We start from the raw sequence: 19,253 nt of genomic DNA on the forward strand, positions 1-19,253 counted from the left end.
TTTTTTGTTGAATTTTTAAATATAAAAAAACTAAATAAATATCTGAAACATTAATTATTTATTAACAAATATAAAAAAAAATACTCTGTGTAAGACCAGAATAAAACCCGGATTCCAACCACTCTCACTTGATCTTCTTGTATTTTAAAAAAAATAAATAAATAAATACAAGAACGATCATGCTAAAATTAACTTCAACCAGCTTATATGAATATATATATATATATATATATATATTATATAATGATAATGGCCTGACCCCTTATGCACTAACATGGATTCTTTGCATCTCCTCTTTAATCTCATATTTAAATGCTTGATGCACGCCACTTTGCTTTTGCCCAAAAACCTTTACTTGTTTTTTTTTTTTTTCCTTTTGAGAAATTAATTCTCACTATTGCATACAATTATATAAAATAAAAAATAAAACAAAAAATATATAAAATTTAACATAATTAGATACATATACCTACATTTACTTACCAATAAAATCGAATATTTAAACTTTTGATTAAAATGAAATAAAAAAAATTATTAGAGTTTTGTTTTTTAAATATCTATAAATTATTTTTTAAAATCAAGTCGCATCAACATTTTTTTTTAAAAAAAAATCAAAATGTCACGTGTATATAAATATAATTTATCTGATATAAATATAATTTATTTCGCCTCAAATTTTTTAACATAAATGATTTTTGTCAGTCTTAAGTTTTCTTAATGTGATTATAAATTCTCAGAGAGATTTTAAAAATTATTTTGCTTTTATGTTCAGGCAATGAATCAAGTGATTGAATGGTATATTTTGTCTGTATTCTAAGTATCGCAATTTCAAAATGAAACGGAAGAATCATTGATTGAATAAATAATTAAAATTAAAATGTAATGCTGCCAAAAGTTTGTTGTGTATCCATCGTTGCTACCTCCAATTTTGTGTTACGTTGAAGAAAAAAATTCATACACTAATATCATATAATATTTTGTTACAGAAATTTTACTGTACTAAAACTATTTTAAAATTGATAGAATAAATTATATTATTAATTTTAATAAATGAAATAAATTTAAATTTATATATATATATATTGAGAAATTATTTTATTTCAAAAAAAATTTAAATTCTTCTATATTTAATATAAAATTTTAATTTAGGGAATCAATTGATTATATTTTGATTAAGCTTAAGATTATTTTAAGTTTAACATTTTTACATAAGTTTTTATAAATCTACAGTATTATAATGTACCAAATTCTAAATTTAGAGTGTTAAAAATATAAAACTCCGGAACTCAAAAAGAAATAAAGTCAGGAATTAAATGCGGAAGCGAAACAATAGAGTTTAGAGTTTACATTCCTTACACAATAATTTAAAATGTCAAATATGGTTACGGGAATAACTCTTTTAAAAGAACAAATAAAATCAAGAAAATAAATAAAAGGTAATATGTTGAGCATTCTAGGACGACCTTCACTAGCTTTTGAAGGGAGTTCGAGTAGTGAACTATTCACAACCCTCTTATTGATCGGGATATGAGTCTCAGTCCTCTTGATCTGAAATAGTTAATAAAAAGGTAAGCTACACTATCCTAATAAGAATATCACACTACTACCGATACAGAAACTGAATGTTGGTAAAAATCATAAAAATAATCAATGGAGCTCTTAATTTAAGTAAATTCATTTATCATAAGGGAAAACTATTTATTGCATATATTTCATGTTATGAGATTTCTAAAATCGACCTATAGAGATACAATAATTCAAATAACATTCCAATCTCATATTCAAGTGAGCAAGAACAATAATTTTCCATTTTTATTTGTCTATTGGTATCCGCAGAGAATTATAAGGATGTCCCACTACGCGTGAACCAATATTCAATATTTTCTACTAACTGGCCGTCCTCATATCCAGTCTGGTATGAGCACCAAAAATATCATCTCTTAATACTCTGTCTGATATAAGAGTGAATCGGGCCGTCCTTATACCCCCGTCCAGTATGAGCGCTAAAAATACCAATCATCGATACCCTATCCAGTATGAGCCAATGTTCACAGTAGGGTTCCTTATGTATCCAGCCTATTCACCATCTTTCATGATATCCAGTAAGTCTACCATTCATTAATTCACATGACCAATCAATTTTCTATTTGTATATTAATTACTAATTTCACAATCAACCGTAAATTACGCAAAACAGACAAATATATATATATCAAGGAAGTATAATTGAATTAATTAATCATTCCAGAATATCGTCATGTATTTAAAGCTGTAAATTCAATAATCAATTAAACATGATAAATAAATAACTAATTAGTTCCGGCTCCATTAGTAACATGTAATTATTCTCAGAGTTTTCTAAATTACACAAAATGTCATATTATCGATTATTAAGCTTCAATTCTATAACAGAGAATAAGGTGAAAGATTCTTACCCGAATTGGTGTATGACATACTGAACTTTCTACTGCGCTTACTGGTGGTCATCGGGTTTTCTAAATTTTTCTGTGAAGATTAAAATACGTTTTACGTACCTAAAAATACCCCAAAAATCCCAAAATTGGTGTTAAAATTTTTTTTACCAATTTTAAAATTTTGCCATGGCGACGGTTTGCCTCGGTATGGCTCTTTTTTGCCAGTTTTGGCCCGTTTTAACCAGTTTTATACTCATCCCTGCGAGAAAACATGTTAGGGGGTCTCGATTGGCCGAAAAAAAGTCAAAAAAACAAAAACCTACCAGCGGTAAGATTTTCTGATGCGGCGGCTCTGTCGGCTCTCATTCGCGGCTGAGTATTTTTCTTCTGTCAACTTGTAAAAAACAAAACAGTAAACACAATGGTGAAAAAATTATACGAAACGGAAAACGAGAAGGGGCTCATCGAAAGCGGTTTCGAGTTTTGCCCGTGGCGGCGCCGCCGGACTTTTCCCGGGTTTCTGGCTCATCCATATTTCTTCTTATTCTGATTTAGCCATGGGGTGCTCAAAATCAAATTCTGAACGGATAGGATAATTTTTAGCTTTTTTGGCGATCGACTCCTTTCTCCGGCGACTAATTTTTTTCTCCAACGGAATGCTGGCGGCTAAGGTTGGGTTCGGTGTGATGCGAAATATTTATACCCGTCTCTCTTAGATTTAGACTGTTCATCGCGTTTGATCTCAATCATCCGATCACTTTTAAAGAAGAAATGAATTTAAACCGTTCATCGCAATTTGATCTCGACCGTCTGATTGCGTTTAATCGCGACCATCCGATCGCACCTGAGGAAGGAACGAATCCAGACCGTCCACTCGCACGGAGATGCATCTGGACCGTCCGATCGCGAGCACGTGAATTATCAGTGTGGCCCCCCGCGAGGCACCAAGTCAGTATTCCTTGCCACGCGGCGCGTTGGGTTCGTGGGGGTTGCTGACTAGGAGGTCCTACATGGTGCAATTTTTTTTAATTGTATTTTGACCCCCAGTTTCTAATTTTTTTAAAAAAACATCCTCCAAACTTAAATTTTTATTATTTTTTTCTAAAATTAGTTTCAATTTCATAACCTATTTTTTTCCTAATTTCACATTAAATAAAAATTTATTATTTTCAAAATTATATTTTTATACATTTTTAAACTTTTAAAATTAATCTCAAACCAAATTATGGGTCCGGGTATTAGAACTCTTCTCCACCTCTTTAAAAAAAATTTAGTCCCTCAAATTTGTCTCTCTCTGACTCAATCAAACAGTTAGGGATATTGGACTCTGAAGTCTGATTCTAGCTCCCATGTGGCATATCTCTGTGTGTGATTCTGCCATAACACCTCAATGAAGGAAATTTTTCAGTTGCAGAATACTTTACTTTTTTGGTCCACAATGCCCACCGGTATCTCCTCATAGGACATATCTTTCTTGAGTGAAAGGGGCTCGTGGGCTAAGATGTGAGAGAGGTCCGAGTTGTACTTGCGTAGCATGAACACATGAAATACGTTATGGATCCTAGATAGTTCTAGAGATAGTGCCAATCTTTAGGCTGCGGTACCAATTTTGTTTAAGATTTCAAATGGTCTGATAAACGGGAGGATTTGGTTTCCTTCTCTTACCAAACCTACTGATTCCATTAAAATGAGTGACCTTAAGGAACACTAGATCACCTTTTTTAAATTCCAAATTCCTCATCCGGGTGTCTGCATAACTCTTTTGTCTGTTCTAAACTGTCTAGATGTTATTCTTGATATTAACTATTTTTGCTGTACTCTCCTCCACAAGATCTGGGCCGAACAATTTCCTATCACCCACCTCTTCATAACAGATCGGTGATCTACATGAGCGACCATATAACGTCTCGTATGGAGCCATGTCAATACTTGCTTGGTAGATGTTATTGTAGGCGAACTCTATTAAGGATAAATGATCATTCCAATAGCCCCTGAAGTTAAGAACACAAGTTCGGAGTATATCCTCCAGTGTCTGAATCGTCCTTTCTAATTGTCCATCGGTCTGCGGGTGGAATGCGATACTAAGAGACAATTTCGTTATCATGTCTTGCTGAAAACTAGACCAGAACCGAGAAGTGAACCTGGGGTCCCTATCGGATACTACTGTCACTGATACTTCATATAACATGACTATCTCTCGGATATACATTCTTACTACCTTGTCCAATTGGTCGGTCATCTTGATGGTCAAGAAGTGAGAAGACTTGGTGAATAAGTCAACAACTACCTAAATGACATCATGTTCCAAGTGTGCCCTAGATAATCCTGTCATGAAATCCATTATGATGTGTTCCCACTTCAACTTCGGAATCGGTAATGACTGAAGTAGTTTTCCTGGGTATTGATGTTCTGCCTTAACTTGTTGAGACACCAGACACTTGAAAACAAAGTCAGTCATCTCTCTTTTCATCTCGTTTACCAAAATCGATGTTGCATACTTTGATACATCTTAGTACTTTCGGGATGCATGAAAAAATTTTGAGTTATAAGTCTTTGCCATGATGTCCATTTTCAGTTCACTGTCACATAGAACACACATTATATCTTGAAATCTGAGCAACCCATCAGTAGAGACTCGAAATTCTGAATTTACTCCTTATTCTTCATCTTTCCTAAGGGTTATTAGGGTAGAATTGACGGATTGTGCATTTTTTATTCTCTGGATCAACTCAAGTTGAACAGTCAGGTAAGCCAAACATGTAACACTCTTCAGGTCCTGAAGTCGTACCTGTTGTACGGCCCCTATTACCTTGCATTATGAAACTATTAGGTGAGCTAATATACCTGCATTTTTTCTATTGAGTGCGTGACTACCACGTTACCCTTGTCTGGGTGATACAAGATGTTGCAATCGTAATCCTTGAGGAGTTCTATCCATCGTCTCTGACGCATGTTGAGATCTTTTTAAATGAATATGTGTTTCAACCTCTTATAGTCGGTATAGATCTGAAAGATCTCCACATACAAGTAATGGTGTCAAGTCTTTAAGGCGTTGATAATCGCAGCAAGTTTTAAGTCATGGGTGAGGTAGTTTTTCTCATGACTTTTCAATTGCCTGAACCCATAGGCTATAGCATTCCCATACTGCATCAGAATACAACCCAACCCTAGGTAGGAGGTATCACTATAAACTATAGGTTCACATGTCCAGCTTGACAAAACCAACATAGGTGCAGTAGTCAACCGCTTCTTTAGTTCTAAAAAGTTCATTTCACAGTTCTCGTTCCACTCAAACTTGACGTTATTATTTGTAAGCCGAGTGAAAGGAGCAGCTAGGCTAGAAAATGATTCCACAAACCTGCGATAATAACCTACTATCCCCAGAAAGCTACGAGTCTCCTTTATCGATGTTAATTTCTCCCAACCGAGCACTGTCTCAACTTTTCTGGGGTTCACTAACACTCAATCCCTTGATATGATGTGTCATAAAAAGATAGTATGCTCGAGGCAGAACCCACATTTACTCAACTTCGTATACAACTTCTTTTCTTTTAGAACTTGTAAAACTTGAGTCAGATGGTGAACATGTTCCTCTCTACTTTTTGAATAGATCAGGATATCATCGATAAATATAATGATGAACTAATATAAGAATTATCTGAAAATCCTGTTTATCAAATCCATAAAGATGGCTGGTGTGTTGGTTAGTCCAAATAGCATTACTAGAAGTTCATAGTGTCCGTACCTCGTTCAGAAAGATGTTTTAAGAATGTCTTCTACCTTGATCTTTACCTGATAGTAACCTGAACGCAAGTCTATCTTGGAGAAGACCTGGGTACCGTGTAACTGATTAAAAAGGTCATCGATCCCAGGGAGGGGGTACTTGTTCTTGATCGTGATCTTGTTCGGTCTTCTGTAATCAATACATAACTTTAACATCTCATCCCCCTTCCTTACAAATGTGACTCCAGCACCCTAAAAAGAAACTGTATGTCGGATGAACCCACTGTTTTACAATTTCTTAATCTATTTTCTCAACTCTTCTATCTTAACACGACTCATGTAGTAATGAAAAACTAAGATAGACTGCCTGCCAGGCTGAAAGTCTATAGTAAACTCAACTTTTTTGTCTCCTAGTAGTCTGGAAAGTTCATCCAAAAATACATTCAAAAAGTCTCGGACTACCGTGATCTCTTGAATACAAATTTCTTTTTTAGAGTTGCCTAGTTTAGAGAAAACAATCGAGTTAAAGTGCTATATAATAAGGAGATTGCTATAAGGGAATAATATTCAAAACTATTATTAGCTTGTAAATAATTCTTCATTAGGAGGATTAAATATAATTTTTCTCATAAAAATAATCTACGGTGGCATGATACTTTGTTAACCAGTTCATTCTTGGAAATATATCAGGGTCCGCCGTGTCAATCCCTATCAGGTCCATCATGGGTGAAACCGAGTCCTGTGGAAGAGGAGCTAGATATTGCTGGGGAGGGACCAAGTGACCCTGTAACGGTGCTGGATGATATGGTGGGGGCTCCGAATTGTATTATAACAGTGTCGAATGATACGATAAAGGAGCAGGGTTGCATCAAGGTGGTGTTAGATCCTCTCGTTGTAGGGGTGGCTCATAGTGTAGAAGTGGTGGAGGGTCAGACAATTTCCTCCTCCCTTCCCTGACATACTGAGCAGAGATGAGTCTCTTAAAAATCTTGAAGAGCCGATCAACATCCTCTCGAAGCGACCCGTCTCGGGTTACTTTGTTCAATGAGGGACCTCATCTCCTCGTATTTTGTACTTATTTTTCATAAGGAATGGTTGGATAATAGTTCGTATTTGGTATTTTTAAGTTTTTGTGTAAGGAATGGTTCCAAAAAACCTGGCTCTAATACCAATTATAAAGACCCAAAACTTAAAAGAAAATAAAATCAGGAACTAAATGCAGAAGCAAAATAATAGAGTTCAGAGTTTACATTCCTTACACAATAATTTAGAATGCCCAATAGGAATACATAATGACCATTCTAAAAGAATAAACAAAATCAAAGAAATAAATAAAAGACAATATGCTGAGCATTCTAGGATGATTTTCACTAACTTTTGAAGAAAGTCCGGATGGTGAACTATTCACAACCCTCTTGTTGATTGAGATCTGGGTCTTGATCTTCTTAATATGAAATAGTTAATGAAACAGTGAGTTATAGTATCCTAGTAAGAATATCACACTACTCACCGATACAGAAATTGAAGGTTGGTAAAAATCATAAAAACAACTAATTGAATTCTTGATTTAAGTAAATTCATTTATCATAAGGAAAAAATATTTATTGCATATATCTACTGTTGTGAGATTTTCAAAATCGACGTATAGAGATACAATAATTCAAATAATATTCTAATATCATATTCAAGTGAGTAAGAACAATAACTTTCTCTTTTTATTTACCTATTAGTATCCCTAGGAGCCCATAAAGATATCCCACTACGTGTGAACCAATATTCAACATTGTCTACTAACCGACCATCCCCATATCTCGTCCGGTATGAACGCTAAAAATACCATTCCTCAATACCCCGTCTGATTTGAGGGTGAATTGGACCGTCCCCATACCCCGTCCGGTATGAGTGTCAAAATTACCAATTCTCGATACCCCGTTCGATATGAGGCAACGTTCACAGTAGGGTTTCTTATGTACCCAGTCCGTCCACCATCTCCCTAAGTATCTAGTAAGGCTGACATTCATTAATTCATATGATCAATCAATTTTTTATTTGCATATTAATTACTGATTTCACAATCAACCGTAAATCACGCAAGACAAGCAATAAATAAATAAATATATATATATATCAAAGAAGCACAATTGAATTAATTAACCATTTCAGAATATCATCATATATTTAAAGCTGTAAATTCAACAATAAGTTAAACATGACAAATAAATAACTAACCAGTTCCAGCTCCATTAGTAACTTGTAATTATTCTCAAAGTCTTATAAATTACAAAAAAAAATACTATATTATTGATTATTAAGTTTCAATTCTACAACAAAGAATACGGTGAGGGATTCTTACCTAAATCAGTCTGAAATACCGAACTTTCTACTGCGCCTATTGGCAGTTTTTGAGTTTTCTAAATTTTCTGTGGAGATTAAAACACGCTTCACGTACCTAAAAATATCCCAAAAATCCCAAAATTGGTATTAAAAATCTTTTTCGGCCAATTTCGGAATTCTGGTACAGCAGCATCGCCGTTTACAGTGGCAGTTTGCCTCGTCTTGGCCCTTTTCAGTCAGTTTTAGCCGATCTCGGCTGGTTTTGTACCCATTCCTGTGAGAAAACATGTTAGGAGGTTTCGGTTGGCTGAAAAAAGTCAAAAAGGAGGTATTTGTTGGCTAAAAAATGTCAAAAAATAAAAACCTACTGGCGGCAGAATTTTTCGGTGCGGCAGTTCTGCCTGCTCACCTATGCGGCTGGGTGTTTTTCTTCAGTCAACCTGTAGAAAATAGAATAGTAAACACAATGGTAGAAAAATCACATGAAACGACGGGAAGCGGCTCATCGGAGCCAGTTTCGAGTTTTGCTCGTTGCGGTGGCGCTGGGTTTTACCCGCAATTTTTAGCTTATCTGCCATTCTTTTTACTCCGATTTGGCCATGGAGGTGCTCGGAATCAAATTTCGAGCGGATAAAATTTTTTTTACCTTTTTTGGCAGTCGGATGTGACTCCGGCGCAATGGGGGGTGGTTGTCAGCTCCCTTCTCCGGCGACTAGTTCTTCTTCTCTGACAGGAGGCTGGCGGTTAGGGTTTGGGTTCGATGTGATGCGAGATATTTATATCCGTCTTCCTTATATCTGGGCCGTTTATCGCGTTTGATCTCGACCGTCCGATCGTGTTTAAAGAAAAAATGAATCTGAACCGTTCATTATGATTTGATCTCGACCGTCTGATCGCGTTTAAAGAGGAAACGAATCTGGACCGTTCATCGCGTTTAATCGTGACCGTCCGATCATGCATGAGCGAATGGATCCGGATCGTCCACGCGCACTGGAACGCATTCGGGCCATCCGATCGCAGGCACGCGGATTGGCAGTAAGGCCTCCCGCGTGGCACCGAGTCAGTATGTCTTGCCACGCGATGCGTTCGGGTTCGTCGGGATTGCTGACTTGGCGGTCATACGTAGCACAATTTTCTTTAATTGCATTTTGATCTTCAGTTTTCGATTTTTGTTTCAAAAACACTATACAAATCTAATTTTTCACCTATTTTTTCTAAAATTATTTTTAATTTCATTTTCAACTTATTTTTTTTCTTAATTTCACATTAAATAAAAAATTATTAATTTTAAAATTATGTATTTATATATTTTTTAAATTCTAAAATTAATTTCGGGCCAAATTCCGGTTCTAGATATTACAACAAAGATGTATCTATGAGTTGTCTTCATTTCAATCATTAAAATATAAAAATTTAAATAATAAATTTGACATCAGAAAGGGGGAAAAAAAAAAAAAAAAAAAAGACTAACTTGGGATATAAATGACAAGTACTAGTGGAAAAGTGGTCTCCAACTCTTCAACAACGGACAATTTAATTGCCTTTAGTAATTCTCTTGTTCCACATTTAAAAGAAAGATCATGTTTTCTTTATCCTCACAAACTTTATGTAACATTATCTTATATCAACAATTAAAATTTATAATTTTTCATTTGTAAATTTAATAAAATCCTGCATCAATACACCAATATATTATGTAGTTGTTGATTGAACTAGTGAAAATTTAATTAAATTAATTATTGCTTGTAACTTTAGTTGTTGTGTTTAAGTGCAAGGACATTCGTTTGAGTAATTAACTAATAAAAGATTGATCACGTGTTTGAGATTAATTATAATATGTATATATATGTATATGTATATGTTCAACATAGGAACTAAAATTGGGTCCATGGCTTTTTAATGCATTGTTATTGAAGCAAGAAAGAAACAAACAATTAGGGAAGTGGGGTTGATGGGGGACCGCTCTTTACTTGTATAGAAGTAGAATATTGATTTTTATTTGATTAACCAAGTAAATTTTGGCATATCTAATATAAACAATCGACTTATTCTAAAAAATATTATATACATATACTATAAATAATTGATGTGTACAAAAATATTTATAATTGGAGCATCCAATTCCTCTAGTATATATTCTAAGTGACAAGGTCTTTTTTTTTTTTTTTTTTTTTGAAGAATAAAGCGTAAGAGATAATTCTAAATTTTGATATATTTATGGATGTTGCCAAACATTGAGTCAAATTATTCTGATTCATTTGTTAGTTTGATTGGTGAAAAGAATTTTCTTATCATTAAAAGTAGCCACGTGGATTTTGACAAAAAATATCTTGCGAAGATAGCAGGGCAGCCATTTTGATTGAAAATACAAGGCTTTCGATACTTAGAACTTTAGACATTTGGATTATTTTAAAAGTTACCCAGTTTATGGCTATATATATATACACATATATATATGTATACGCGTACGTACTACACATATAGATTTATAGCCTCCACTGAATGACTCTGCTGCTTGTATGGCTGGAGAGTTTGCTCTTATCATGATTTGCTTTTGATATGAAACGTCACTATTTATATGTTTATATTTCTGGTGTTGAGAAATATTTTTTTTTTATGTTTATTTTTCATTGAAATTTCTTTTTAAGCTATCAGGGTATTTTTTGAAATTTTTTTGCATATCGACGCTAAGTTTTTTTTTTTTTAAATTTTTTTTATAATAATATCCACATTAAAAACTAAAGAAATATTGGGAGAAATTAATGAAAACCAAGTTTAATCCTGTGAAAAACAGGATCTCTGAACTAAAAGATCATCTGACCAACTTTTCATATTCTTAATTAAGCAGAGGAGTTTCTTTCAGTGCCGAGTGAGTCATAGAGAATTTCTCAGTTAGTGCATTCCCAGTTTATACACCACTTTCAAATGTAACCTAATCTAATATGATATAATATAATATATATGTATATCTTATATACATGGTACCTGTAAATTTTCCTTAATTATTTGTCATTATATGAAAAGAGATGCAATATAGCCAATACTGGAGCATGGTTTAGATAACAATGCATATTCCCAACTGGACCGGAAAAAACAAAGGTTGTAATAACTCAGACTTCCATTTCTATCACAACACAAAAAAGGGTCACCACTCCTCTCTTTACAAATATATCCCCCCTCCTTTTTTTCTCTCTAAAATCTCACACTGCAATATTCTGTATTCAATAGCTCAAATTCCAATCACCCTCCTTTCTCATCTCTCTATACTCGTTTTTTATGGTGCTTCGTGTTTTTTTCTCATTATTCTACATTGCTGCTTCTTGAACTACCTTGTACATTTATTAAAAAAACAATTCAAGAAAAAGTCTCTTTTTTGCTTTTTTTTTTTTAAAAAAAAAAACTATATTTTCTTCTTTCTTGTTCGTCTTCCTCCTACTTGGATGAACTCAGAAGGGTGTTAATCCACCTGGGTCGTTTTTATTTTGCCTCAACTACGCTCCAAATAAATGGGTCTTTGATGATTCTTGAGACAGACCCTTGATGGATCTTGAAGGTGTGAACCGTGCGATCCGCAGCAATCCAATCAAGGTACAGACATGCGCGACAATCATTCTTGTACAAGTGTATTCGAAAATCACTGGTTGGTTGGTGTTATATATATTCGAAAGTCATTTTTGTTTTGCAGAAAGATTCGTGGAAGACAGTGTTAACTTTGGCTTATCAGAGCTTGGGGGTAGTTTATGGAGATTTAAGCACTTCTCCTTTGTATGTGTATAAAAGCACTTTTGCGGAGGATATCCAGCATTCCGAGACAAATGAGGAGATCTTTGGGGTGTTGTCTTTTGTGTTTTGGACCTTAACGTTAATACCCCTGGTGAAATATGTGTTTATTGTGCTCAGAGCAGATGATAATGGTGAAGGTGGCACTTTTGCTTTGTATTCATTGCTCTGCCGCCATGTACGAGTTAGCTCCTTGCCCAATTGCCAGCTCGCGGATGAGGAGTTATCAGAGTACAAAAACGACGGGATTGGTTCAAGCTTGAAATCAACTTTGGAGAAGTACAGAGTTCTGCAAAAAGTGCTGCTCTTGTTGGCATTGATTGGGACTTGTATGGTCATTGGGGATGGGGTCCTTACTCCTGCAATTTCAGGTACTGAGGTTCATATGATCTCTCTGGATAAATTGGACAATTTGAACATTTTAACACTGTTTGCTTTTTGTTTTATGTTTCTCGTGCAGTTTTCTCGGCTGTGTCTGGGCTAGAGCTTTCCATGTCAAAAGAGCAGCATCAGTGTAAGCTTCCTCGTTGAAAAGCTGTATTGTTATGTTGAAATTTTATATAGTAGATCTTGGATTCATACGTACAAGCAGCTTTCTGCCTTTTGGAACATGCCTGGCTTGATTGCTTTCCAATAATTACAGATTTAACTTTGTCTGGTTGTGTTTAATATTCCATCTTCTTCAAAATCAGCCCTTTTTGAACATATTTCAGTCATACTCAGCAAAGAATATAGTTGTGGAGGGAGGAGTTTTCTGGTTCCTAAGGAGTACTTTCACCAGATTGTGGCATATTACTTTAACCATTCTGGAGAAGAAAAGAATAAAAAAGACTTACAGATCATAGTTAGGTAACTAAATCTTAGGTATACTGTTGTTTAATGAATTTAAATTAGCCCTTCTTCTACTCACCCTTGTGATGTGGAGATGGGAATTTAGTGGATGAGCAGACGTGACGAGTTCTGATAAAACAAAAACATTAAGTTGTGGGTCCTACACATAATTAGACTCAAATCAGCATCAAGCTTAAAATATAATTAGCTTCATAATGCGGGAGGTCAAGTTGATAACACCTTGCTTGTAGTAATGTAAGATAATGCATGTAGCTGAGAAAAGGAGCTTAAATTAGGACATTAATTATGTAAACTATACTTTTTTAAAGTTAAGCTGCCATCATAAGGCGGAGCGAAAAGCAGTTTGGTTTAGAAAAGACAAGAAAACTTTTTAGAAATACATGGGAAATAATCTACCGCAGTCAGGTTATTTATCTCTAATGGATGCCTCAGTTGGCTACATGATCATCTTTAGATTGGTCAAACTAACATGGAAACACAGCCGGAAGTGCCCGTTTAGACATTTCATACTTATGAGTCTGGCATCAAGCAAGCATTACCTGCCATCCAGACCATATTAATAGATAAAATACCAGCATGAAATCATCATAATTTGCAGATTTCATTATTTTCTGATTGACTCTTGCCACTCATGTTGTCAGAGCATCTCCCTCGTAAAACTGTTTCAGCATTTCCGAAAAATATGTAGCCAATCTATACCAAAATTTCAACAGTGACTCCATTGTTTCTAATCATTCTGAAAAGAGTGATTGTTTTCTTTTCACACGAGCTTATCCTACTACTAGTGGAGTTTCATATATTTGTGTGTGTGTGTCTGTATGTGCATGAATATATTGCTTTTCAAATGCTGATCATCCCACCTTGAATTGTCTATTTATGCTACCTTTTGGCAATCATATTCTCCACTAACCCTGATTAATTGCCAGTTGGAATTAAGTGTCTTTTGATATTAGCTTCTGACCTTAGCTAGAGACAATTGATATAACCCTGTTTTATGCTAATCTCTTTATACAGTGCACTCCTTTGGATGACTGATTATCAAGAATATTTATTTTTACCCTCCTTTCCATGTTTATATAGATGCTCCCACTTTATTCCCATTCATAACAGTAATCAATGAGCATGATCTTTCTGTTTCATGAAAATATCTATAAACTATCTGATGCATAATAAGATGTAAAGTGCACATACTTTGATAACAAAAGATATATATATATATATATATATAATTTTAATCTTTATATATTATTTAGGTATTTAGTTCACTTAGGAACTAATACCTATATGTTTGCTACTGGTACGAGTTTATTGTTTCCTCTTTAGTTTGGATTCTATTTAATTATTCTTTACTGCAATTTATTTAATTAATCAACTTATTTTCTTATTAGTAGAATTCCTAGATAGACTTAAAAATTTCTCTTTGATTGTATTTTAGTACCTATAAAAAGGGTACTCTGTGTTGTTATTTGGTAGATTATTCATGTGATTATTATATAAACACTGAGGTATTAAAATCCTAAATCCTCAATTTTAGTTCTTAATAAATTTTCTCTTAAGTATTGTGCTCAAGCTCTCCTTAATCCTATATCACTAGCACTCACCAACTTTAGCAAAAAAAAAAAAGGAAAAAAAAAAGCACTCATCAAACTTGAAGATGCTTAATCGTCAACTCAAACATCATGAGTTAATGTCATATTCTCTTTAATTCATGTAACAAGTTGAACATTTGATTGATAATTTCTTATACACCAAGTTAAAATTATAAATATACTTGCTTATGATGTACGAGCTGAAAATTCACCTGCCTCTGTTCTACATTTGTGCTGAACATAGGTTGCCAATTGCATACCACATAGTTTATCACCTTTCATTTAGTTAATGATCCTCTAAATGAAAAACATTTTCCTTTGCCAACTGGCCTCAGTGTCCTTCTTTCTCCGAAGAAATTAACTTCAGTTTATCCTCTGTGGCAGATCCACTAACATACTTTTGAATTCAAGCTCACAAGATTTTAGACTTAGTAGGCTTTGCGGTGACTCTAGAATCTAATTTCTTTGAAGACTTTAAAACACCAAATATTGATTTTCTGCTTTATATTCTGTTTCCAAAGAGTTTATTGATTCTGCAGATGTCGAAGTACCTGTTGCTTGTGCCATTCTGGTATTTTTGTTTGCTCTCCAACATTATGGGACTCACCGCATTGGATTTCTATTTGCACCTATTGTCATCACTTGGCTTCTATGCATTAGTGCCATTGGCGTGTATAATATATTCCACTGGAACCCTCATGTTTATCAAGCACTCTCTCCCTACTACATGTATAAATTTTTGAAAAAAACCCAAAGGGGAGGTTGGATGTCCCTGGGTGGGATCCTCTTGTGCATAACAGGTACATTAGTTATCTACCATTAATTCTCTTTTGTTGTTATTCATCATATACACGCTTCTGTTCTCTCTATGTTACTAATGCTTATTTGTATATTTCAGGTTCTGAAGCTATGTTTGCTGATCTTGGACACTTTTCACAGTTGTCAATCAAGGTAATTTGGTTCATTTTTCTACTGTAGGCTATAAAAGGTTTGTGGAAGTATTTCAAAAAGTGTTATTCAGAGTACTATGCTTTACAATTCTCTATATCCTCGAAAGAATGAAGAACATATTCAAGATGACTGCTGCCTTCTCCGTGGCAATAAAGATTTGAGAAGATATATTTGTGCAGATACCCGAAGTTGCTTTTGAATGTCCCATAGAAACAAGTGAAAGCAGTAATGATATCCAATGAAGTCCAAAGCCTGGAAAAAATAGTGATTATTAGATTTATGATCTTTTCTCATTGTGTATTTCATTCCACCCTTGCCTCTTTCTCATGCTTAGGGTAGATTTCATACTTGAGAGTAATAATCTATCTTGAAATTCAATTGTTGTACTATAATAAGACAATAAACGAACAAACCAACCCAAAGAAGTAAAACACAAGAGATTTAAACGGTTGGTTTGATGTAGGCTACTCCGCAGGAGGGATGATTCCGAATTCGCTGTAGAATATCCAAAGATATAATGTATTTCCCCCTCTCAGATTTTGTTCTGATACACCCAATAGCAATATTAGGTTTCGGATGGTAAAATACATATGTATAACAGCTGGAAGGAAATAACCATAAAAAAGACTCTAATGTACTCCAAAAATCTATTAGTGCTTTCACCAAAAACTATGGCCATTTTAAGATTATGATTTAATCTTGTAAATTCGAGACACATTGCAATAGTATTAATTCCCACACTTTCATACTATTGCGCTGTAAATAAATTATTCATTTTATTAGAGATCAAATATACCAAGGAAAAGGAACAAGGTTAGATTTGTCTAAAGAGAAACTACTTTGTTTGAATAACCTGTTGCCTTCTTGACCAGACATGTATAGATTATGCTGATGTGTGTGTTACTATCAAGTCATTTTTTATTTTTAATATAATAAAACTATTTGGAGAAAAATTTCTCATGACAAAAATTACAAACAGCTTCCACATTTGACACATCTTTAATCCATATTGATAATTATCAAGGCATGTGTGTTGCCGCAGATTGCTTTCACCTTTGTGGTTTATCCATCTTTAATCCTGGCATACATGGGACAAGCGGCTTATCTATCTAGGCATCATATCCTTGAAAGTGACTACAGGATTGGATTCTATGTATCTGTTCCTGGTAAGTCTTTGTTTTTCATAGATCATGGCGAATCCCATATAGCTTTCAAAATTATGATTGGCCAAGTAAAACACTGTTCTTATTTTTTCAGAGAAAATAAGATGGCCTGTTCTGGCTATTGCCATCCTTGCAGCAGTTGTGGGAAGTCAAGCTATCATCACTGGAACTTTCTCAATCATCAAACAATGCTCTGCTTTGGGTTGCTTTCCGAGGGTCAAAATTGTGCACACATCGTCTAAAACACATGGCCAGATTTACATCCCAGAGATTAATTGGACTTTAATGCTGTTATGCTTGGCTGTGACTATTGGCTTCAGAGACACCAAACATATGGGTAATGCATCAGGTAATGTCCTACAGTCATATGTTCTTTTCTGCAACATTGTTATCTTGTATATCTAGACTTGGTCATATTCTTAGGGCATTTTCTTTTCTTGTCTGACAGGGTTGGCTGTTATAACAGTCATGCTTGTGACCACCTGCCTAATGTCTCTAGTGATTGTTTTATGCTGGCACAGAAGTGTCTGTTTAGCCATTTGTTTCATATTCTTCTTTGGATCCATTGAAGCACTTTACTTCTCAGCATCTCTCATCAAGTTCCTTGAAGGAGCTTGGGTCCCTATTGCTCTTGGATTCATCTTCCTAATTGTGATGTACATTTGGCATTATGGCACCCTGAAGAAATATGAGTTCGATGTACAAAATAAAGTCTCCATCAATTGGCTCCTCGGTTTAGGTCCCAATCTTGGTATTGTTCGTGTCCGTGGCATTGGCCTCATAAATACCGAGCTTGTTTCAGGAATCCCGGCAATTTTCTCCCACTTTGTTACCAACCTCCCTGCTTTTCACCAAGTTGTAGTCTTCCTCTGTATTAAATCAGTCCCAGTACCACATGTCAGACCCAAGGAAAGATTCCTTGTGGGAAGAGTTGGTCCCAAGGAGTACCGGCTGTATAGATGCATAGCACGGTATGGATATCGAGATATTCACAAGGATGACTTGGAGTTTGAAAAAGATCTTGTTTGTAGCGTAGCAGAATTCATCCGGTCAGAGAGACCTGAGTGTGTTGTAGGAGTAGTAGACTTGGAAAATGATGAGAAGATGACAGTTGTTGGAACTTCATCTTCCAATTTTGAAGGCATAAAAATGTGTGATGATGATCCAGATTTTTCTGAGTTGGTGGGGACATCTGAGTTAAGGGAAATAAGATCTCCAGAGAAGCCGCGGAAGAGGGTGAGATTTGTTTTGCCAGAAAGTCCGCGGATTGACATGGAAGCACAAGAAGAGTTGCATGAATTGATGGAGGCAAGGGAGGCAGGAATGGCCTTTATACTGGGACACTCGTATGTGCGGGCAAAGAGAGGATCAAGTTTCATGAAAAGAATTGTAATTAATTTTGGATATGATTTTTTGAGGAGAAACTCAAGAGGACCAAACTATGCATTAAGCCTTCCTCACGCATCTACTTTAGAGGTGGGGATGGTTTACCATGTTTAAATCTGTAACATTACAGTATAGCAATGTATTCCATGACTATCATCTTTTATTTAACGCTTTGTACATAAAATTTTCTTTAAAATCTCATTAGCACCTACCTGCGTGGTGTGTGCAAAATTTTGTAAAATATTAAATTTAAAATAAATTTAAGTCCTCATTGAATTAGACGGTAAGATTAACTTAGTATGATTGGAAGATCTGAGGTTCCAAAGACAATACAAAGTATAGGAAGGTGTGAAGCACCCATCCCGCAATGCAAGTTAATTAATTGGTGCATTAAAAGCTATCCTATCCATGGTGTAAGTTTGTAAAAGTGTCATGGATTCAGAAGGGATGAAGAATTAAAATATATCAAAAGAAAAATCATACTTCTCCAAATGGCATTATTTTGTCATAGATGTTTATGGCTGAGGAGCTAAAATTATTGTACTTCTCCTCATACTACCATAACTATTTACATATATTTCTACTTATTATTATTCATGAGTGTAAACACTAAACATGAAATACCAAGTTACAAGCATTCCTCCATTTCGTGAATAGTGACAAGCACGTTATATTATCATATGTAAGTGAGACAGTAAGCATTCTGGAAGAGTTTATTCCAAGCCTATAATCACGAAACCCAATACCCAAACATTCATCTGAATTATGTAACCATGCACTGTAAGCACTTACGTAAGTAGATTAAAACCAGTCTATCCGGAAAACAGAGTCGAACAAAGGAAAATTGAAGTAGAATCGCGCTTCTATTAAAACTAGGAACATATAACACCTACCTTGTCGCGCCTACCTCTGTTATTTCCCACCTTCGTCTTTCTCCTTGTTTCTTACTCTTCTTTTTTCACTCAGAAGGAACACCAAAAAGCTCCCTCTGTTCTCACTCTCGGCCAGCCCCAAGAATCCCTGAAGCTCTCCTCCTTTCCTGGAAATACAACTCTCCTTGA

At 34.9% G+C, this 19,253-nt stretch overlaps 1 protein-coding gene across 1 annotated transcript; it reads left to right on the plus strand.

The window, feature by feature from the left end:
* Positions 1-11,467: 11,467 nt before the first annotated feature.
* On the plus strand, positions 11,468-18,360 carry LOC110808480 (Potassium transporter family protein). Its single transcript, XM_022033981.2, has 8 exons — positions 11,468-12,059; positions 12,157-12,622; positions 12,712-12,765; positions 15,232-15,492; positions 15,591-15,643; positions 16,686-16,809; positions 16,901-17,155; positions 17,255-18,360. Exons 1-8 carry the CDS (start codon positions 12,012-12,014, stop codon positions 18,304-18,306), a joined length of 2,313 nt encoding a protein of 770 aa, XP_021889673.1. The 5' UTR covers positions 11,468-12,011; the 3' UTR covers positions 18,307-18,360.
* The last annotated feature ends 893 nt before the right edge of the window (positions 18,361-19,253 follow it).

The sequence above is a fragment of the Carica papaya genome, chromosome 1 (assembly GCF_054855325.1).
Source record: "Carica papaya isolate Zhongbai chromosome 1, ASM5485532v1, whole genome shotgun sequence".
Lineage (NCBI taxonomy): Eukaryota > Viridiplantae > Streptophyta > Magnoliopsida > Brassicales > Caricaceae > Carica > Carica papaya.